The sequence below is a fragment of the Nicotiana tabacum genome, chromosome 15, assembly GCF_000715075.1.
Source record: "Nicotiana tabacum cultivar K326 chromosome 15, ASM71507v2, whole genome shotgun sequence".
Classification (NCBI taxonomy): domain Eukaryota; kingdom Viridiplantae; phylum Streptophyta; class Magnoliopsida; order Solanales; family Solanaceae; genus Nicotiana; species Nicotiana tabacum.
The window spans coordinates 88,101,930-88,107,376 of record NC_134094.1 but is presented as its reverse complement, the minus strand read 5'-3'; the positions used below and the strand labels follow the sequence as shown (position 1 = coordinate 88,107,376).

Below are 5,447 nucleotides of genomic sequence, written 5' to 3'. Positions count from 1 at the left end.
TGAGGGGGTAAAAAAGGGTGTGACAGCTTTGGCGACTCTGCTGGGGATAATCAGAATTCGAGCTTGTACATGTTAACTTTTATTTGGCTTTATTAATTTTATATATATATATATATATATATATATATATATATATATATATTGTGATTTATTTGTGCCTAATGTGCTACCTGTCCGCTTTTTACCGCTTTGATATTGTTGAACGGTACATATAAATTGTCTTCTCACGTACCCCTCCGAGTCTTCTTGAAATTAATTTGGGCATTTGCTTGACATAGCCCAATTTCTTGGAGATAGCCGAGGTGATTGTCACTCGGTGAAGGATTTTAGTCTCACATGTTTTAGGCGTGGAGCACCACCAATTAAGCCGGAAAGCAATGCTACCGATACGCTGACCCTCCTCGGCTCGAGTTGTCTGCTTGAGTAAGCCAGTTTAGATACCTTCTCCACCATGATTTAAACCTAGTAGAACAAACCTCATGCCGGATATCCCTAGTAGGTTCGCTTTATTTGCATCACGTGCATTTGACTTAGCAGGGGTCGACACAGGGGCCGAGTTCTGTTTTAGAACAAGTACATTGTTGAGACTATTGTATCATGTTATGTGTAACTTGTTGCATTATTTGAGAGGCTTGCACGTTGCCAACTTTAGCATAAATCAGTCGAATGAACAGAAAAAATAAAAAAATGATGTGGTCTAGTGCGTATGATTTTTAAAGATTAATTTTCATAAAAAAAGAAGAGAAAAATAGTTGGTTTGACCGAACTACGTGGGTCTGATTGTCACCGGATGTGAGTTACGTAGGCAAACCTCATCGGTTCTGGCCCCAATTTTAAAAAAAAAATAAATTCAAAAATATTTTCCCTTTCCTTGATTCCCTCTTTAGAATTATTTCCTTAGAAAATCCAAAAATATTTTCCTGCTTTTCCGAAGTTTTTCATTCAAAAAAAAAAGAACAAAAAAATTTCAAATCAAAATCCAAAATATTTTCTTCCTTCTTTAGAATTCCTTCTTTTAAAAAATAAAAAAAATAAAAAATTCAAAATTCCATAAAAAGAAAAAAAAACTCAAAAAATAATAATAATATTTAAAAGTCTTAGAATTTTTCCCTCAAATTTCCGCCGTCACTGTAGCAGTGAACATTGCCAAAACAATTCGTCACTTTGAATCGCGGACAAAGCTGGAGCTTTTGGCTTCAATGGCCGGCGACCAACCAGCTTTTCCGGCTGGTCTGCCCTCCCCCAGTGTTGCACAACAACATACAACAACTAACTCCAACCCAGCTCCTCTAGATTACTCGAAGATTTTGAAACCAAATTCTTTAAATCCTCCAGCGATGGCTACTGCTGCAGCTTCAATTCAACCCATTCTAATGCGAAGAGCAGTGTATTTGAATGGCCAACCAGTGGTTAAATTCACAGAGGCAGAAGTAGATAGAATGAATGTGATTGAAGGCTTCCAATATGCTGTCGTTGGAAAGCTGTCATAAGGTTCTCCGGAGATTCACGAGCTTCGCCGAATAATTCCAGCTCAATGTGGTATCAAAGGTGAGTCTAATATCGGATTCCTTAGAGATCGTCATGTGTTAATTAGATTAACTCTATGGCAAAATTTCCTCGATTTCACATCGAAGAGTACGTACTACATCAAAGCCAAATATGGGTACGAATACCAATTGCGTACTCTTATCTACGATGCAAAATTTAAGGCGGGTGAAGAAACCCCGATGGCGATGGTGTGGGTTTCTTTTCCTGGACTGCTGCCTACCTTTTTTGTAAAGGAAACTCTGTTTTCTTTGGCAACAGCTGTGGGAAGGCCAGTGTGTCTTGACACGGCAACTACAAACAAAACTAGGCCGAGTTGCGCAAGAGTAAAAGTTCTTGTCGATTTGTTGGCCGAACTACCTAAAAAGGTGCGATTGGATATTGATGATGAAGCTTCTGGTGGTGTTCGAATAGAATGGGTGAGAATTCAGTATAACATGCTACCAAAATATTGTAAGGAGTGTAAACTACAAGGACATGATGAAATTGAATGTTAGCATTTGCACCCCGAGCTTATTGAGAATCGAAGCAGCAAGAAAAGGAATGATCTTGCTGAGTTGAACAACTGGAATTCTGCTGCTGATGAACAAGGAAAAACCAAAAATCACAGTACCCCTTTAATGATTCTCACGAGTGGAAAAGTAGTCGGGAACGTAGGTGCACAGTGGAAGGAAGTTCGGGATAATCAGGGAACCAACAAAAATAACAAAACCTAGTTACAAGAGCAAACTGGCAATGCAATCATGCCAGTGAATGCTGGTGTACAGTAGGTGCACAATAACTTTGCACTGATGGAGGTCGAAGAAGATCAGACAAACAAGGTTCAAACAAGGAATAAATTTGCAGTATTAGAGAAGGAACAAAGTGATATAAACGAGAACAACCAACTGGTTTTGGTGGGGGAAAAACCAGTCTTCAGTTCTAAAGATGGTCCTACTCCTTCTGGGATTCAGTCCACAATCGAATGGGTTCATAGAAGGCTTGGGACTAGTAAAGAGGAGCTAAAACAACTCAATGTGACCACAAACCAATCTTGTCATGCGATTACATCTCAAACTTTTAAATATTCTGGGTGGATGGAGGATCTTGATGAGGTAAACTCTACAAAGGTCTTAGGGAGCGATGCAGTTGAGGTTAAGAATGATCAGCTGGGCAAAACAAAGACAATATAAGACAAGGTGAAGAAGGACAACAATCCAAGCTCACCCGGTGATAGGCTGGCGACGCCAGGCCTAAAGCCAAGCTCACCCGGCGATAGGCTGGCGACGCCAGGCCTAAAGCCAAGCTCACCCGGTGATAGGCTGGCGATGCCAGGCCTAAATCCAGGCTCACCTGGCGATAGGCTGGCGACGCCAGGCCTGAAGCCAGGCTCACCTGGCGATAGGCTGGCGATGCCAGACCTAAAGCCAGGCTCACCTGGCGATAGGCTGGCGACGCCAGGCCTAAAGCCAGGCTCACCTGGCGATAGGCTGGCGACGCCAGGCCTAAAACCAGGGTCACCTAATGAGGAAGCTACAGTAAACCCCAACCTTAAAGCCACTAGAGAGATTTTGGCCTATGTAGATGGTGTTCTGGCGTATGTCCATGAGCTACAATTCAAGGAGTATGAACAGGCTGATGAGCGGGCAATTGTTCCAAGAGCATCCGGGGAATAGAGGAAGTGCCTATGGAATCTGGCACTGATCAAACCATACAACTACATCTTAATGTTCTAACTAAGACTCCAATACAACATTTACATGATTTAGTTACACACAATGTGACACCAATTGATGAAAACCTATTGAGACAAAATCCAATGGAAGATGAAGGAGATGATGAATTAATTGCTGAAAACTTCAAACAAGTGTCTAGGGAAGGGGATTTATCACCCACAACTAGTGCTAAAGGAGGTAAAAAAACTAAGAAGAATCAGAGTAAAGATCCACCACAACCTTCAAGAATAATGCCCAGGAGGGCAGCTTCTCTATCTAGATGATGATCAAAACATTAATATGGAACATAAGGTCTGTGAATACACAACAGGCCTTTCCTAGGGTGATCAATATGAATAGGGAGCATAATTTTTGTGTAGTTGCATTGATGGAGCCTTTTCAAAAGAAGGGACTCATTGAGAGATATAAAAGGAGGTTGAATATGGAGACTGCTTATACAAATATTAATGGGCAAATATGGTTGTTCTTCGATGCAGTTGTGGAATGGGAATTAGTGGAGGATACTGAGCAACAGGTGACTGTGAGAGTGTTTCACCATGACCTGGGGTAGCACATGATGATGACATTTGTTTATGCAAAATGTTCAGCAATTGAGAGGTTGGAGTTGTGGGATCACTTGTATTATTTAGCAAGTGATATGGAATTACCATGGTTGGTAGGAGGGGATTTCAATGTGTTATTGCATGAAGATGAGAAAATAGGGGGACTTCCAGTACACCCTCCTGAATATGAGGATTTTGCATTTTGTGTAAACTCTTGTGGTTTGTTTGAGCAAGGCTACAAAGGAAGTCCATTCACATGGTGGAATGGGAGATCCAATGCTGAGTGTATATTCAAGAGATTGGATAGGATCTTTGTGAATTTGCCATTTGAGAACATGTTGCTAACTATTGAAGTTGAGCATCTAATCAGAACTAGATCAGATCATGCACCATTGCTAATGACATGTGGGGTGCAGACAAACAAGTTTATCAAGCCTTTCAGATTCTTGAACTTTTGGATAAAGCATGCTACATTTATGGATGTGGTGAGGCAGAAATGGGAAGCTGATTTCATAGGGGATCCGTTTCTAATGTTCAAGCAGAAAATCAAGAGGGTGAAGGCAATACTCTCAAAATAGAATAGGGAAACATTTGGTGATATCTTCAAGCAACTGGCTATTTTGGAGGACATTGTTAGGGTGAAAGAGATGTTATTTGAAGAAGAGCCTACAACTGAGAATAGGATTGTGCTTCAAAAGGATCAATCTGAATTGAAGAAATACTTGAATATGGAGGAGCAGTATTGGAAGCAAAAAGCTGGGATGAATTGGTTTACTGAAGGAGATAGGAATACAAGTTTCTTTCGCAACCATGTCAATGGCAAAAGAAAGAAATTGCAACTGAAGAGGATCAAAAGTGGCAGTGGGGTATGGATTGAAGACCAGGAGCAATTGGCTACAGCTGCAGTGGACTTCTATCAAAAATAGTTCACAAATGAAGGTGATGCTTCTGAATTTCCCTTGCTCAATAATGTACCTTCAATGGTCACTATGGATCAGAATTTGGAACTTAGCAGATTGCCAACAATTGAAGAAGTAAGGGCAGCAGTTTTTGAGCTTAGTGGGGAGAGTGCTAGTGGCCCTGATGGATTCACTGGCTTGTTTTATCAAACATGCTGGGATGTTATTGGTGCTGATATACACAACATGGTGCTACACTTCTATGGAGGAGCTGCATTGCCTAAATCCATCACTCACACCAATCTAGTGTTGCTGCCCAAGAAACCTAGAGTCGAGACCTTCTCTGACTTAAGACCTATTAGTTTGAGCAACTTCATTAACAAGGTTTTGTCTAGGGTGTTACATGACAGATTGGAGATTTTTTTGCCATCTCTAATAGCTCCTAATCAATCCGGATTTGTAAAGGGTAGGAGTATATTTGAGAACATCTTATTGACTCAAGAAATTGTCACTAACATAAGGTTAAGGGGAAAGCCAGCTAATGTGGTGATCAAGCTTGATATGGCTAAGGCCTATGATAGGGTCTCATGGAAGTACTTATTGCATGTGCTAAGGAAGATGGGATTTTCTGAACACTTCATTAACATGGTGTGGAACTTGATATCAAATAACTGGTATTCAGTATTGGTGAATGGGCAGTCCTCAGGGTTCTTTAAGTTGACAAGGGGTGTGAAACAAGGGGATCC

At 40.9% G+C, this 5,447-nt stretch overlaps 1 protein-coding gene across 1 annotated transcript; it reads left to right on the top strand.

Moving 5' to 3' along the window:
* The first annotated feature begins 3,819 nt into the window (after nt 1–3,819).
* Nucleotides 3,820–4,380, top strand: LOC142169718 (uncharacterized). The gene has a single exon (XM_075231620.1). It carries the CDS (start codon nt 3,820–3,822, stop codon nt 4,378–4,380), a length of 561 nt encoding a protein of 186 aa, XP_075087721.1.
* The last annotated feature ends 1,067 nt before the right edge of the window (nt 4,381–5,447 follow it).

Excerpts from the sequence above, each read along its gene's own strand:
- LOC142169718 (XM_075231620.1), top strand. The coding sequence starts at position 3,820 with ATGACATTTGTTTATGCAAAATGTTCAGCAATTGAGAGGTTGGAGTTG.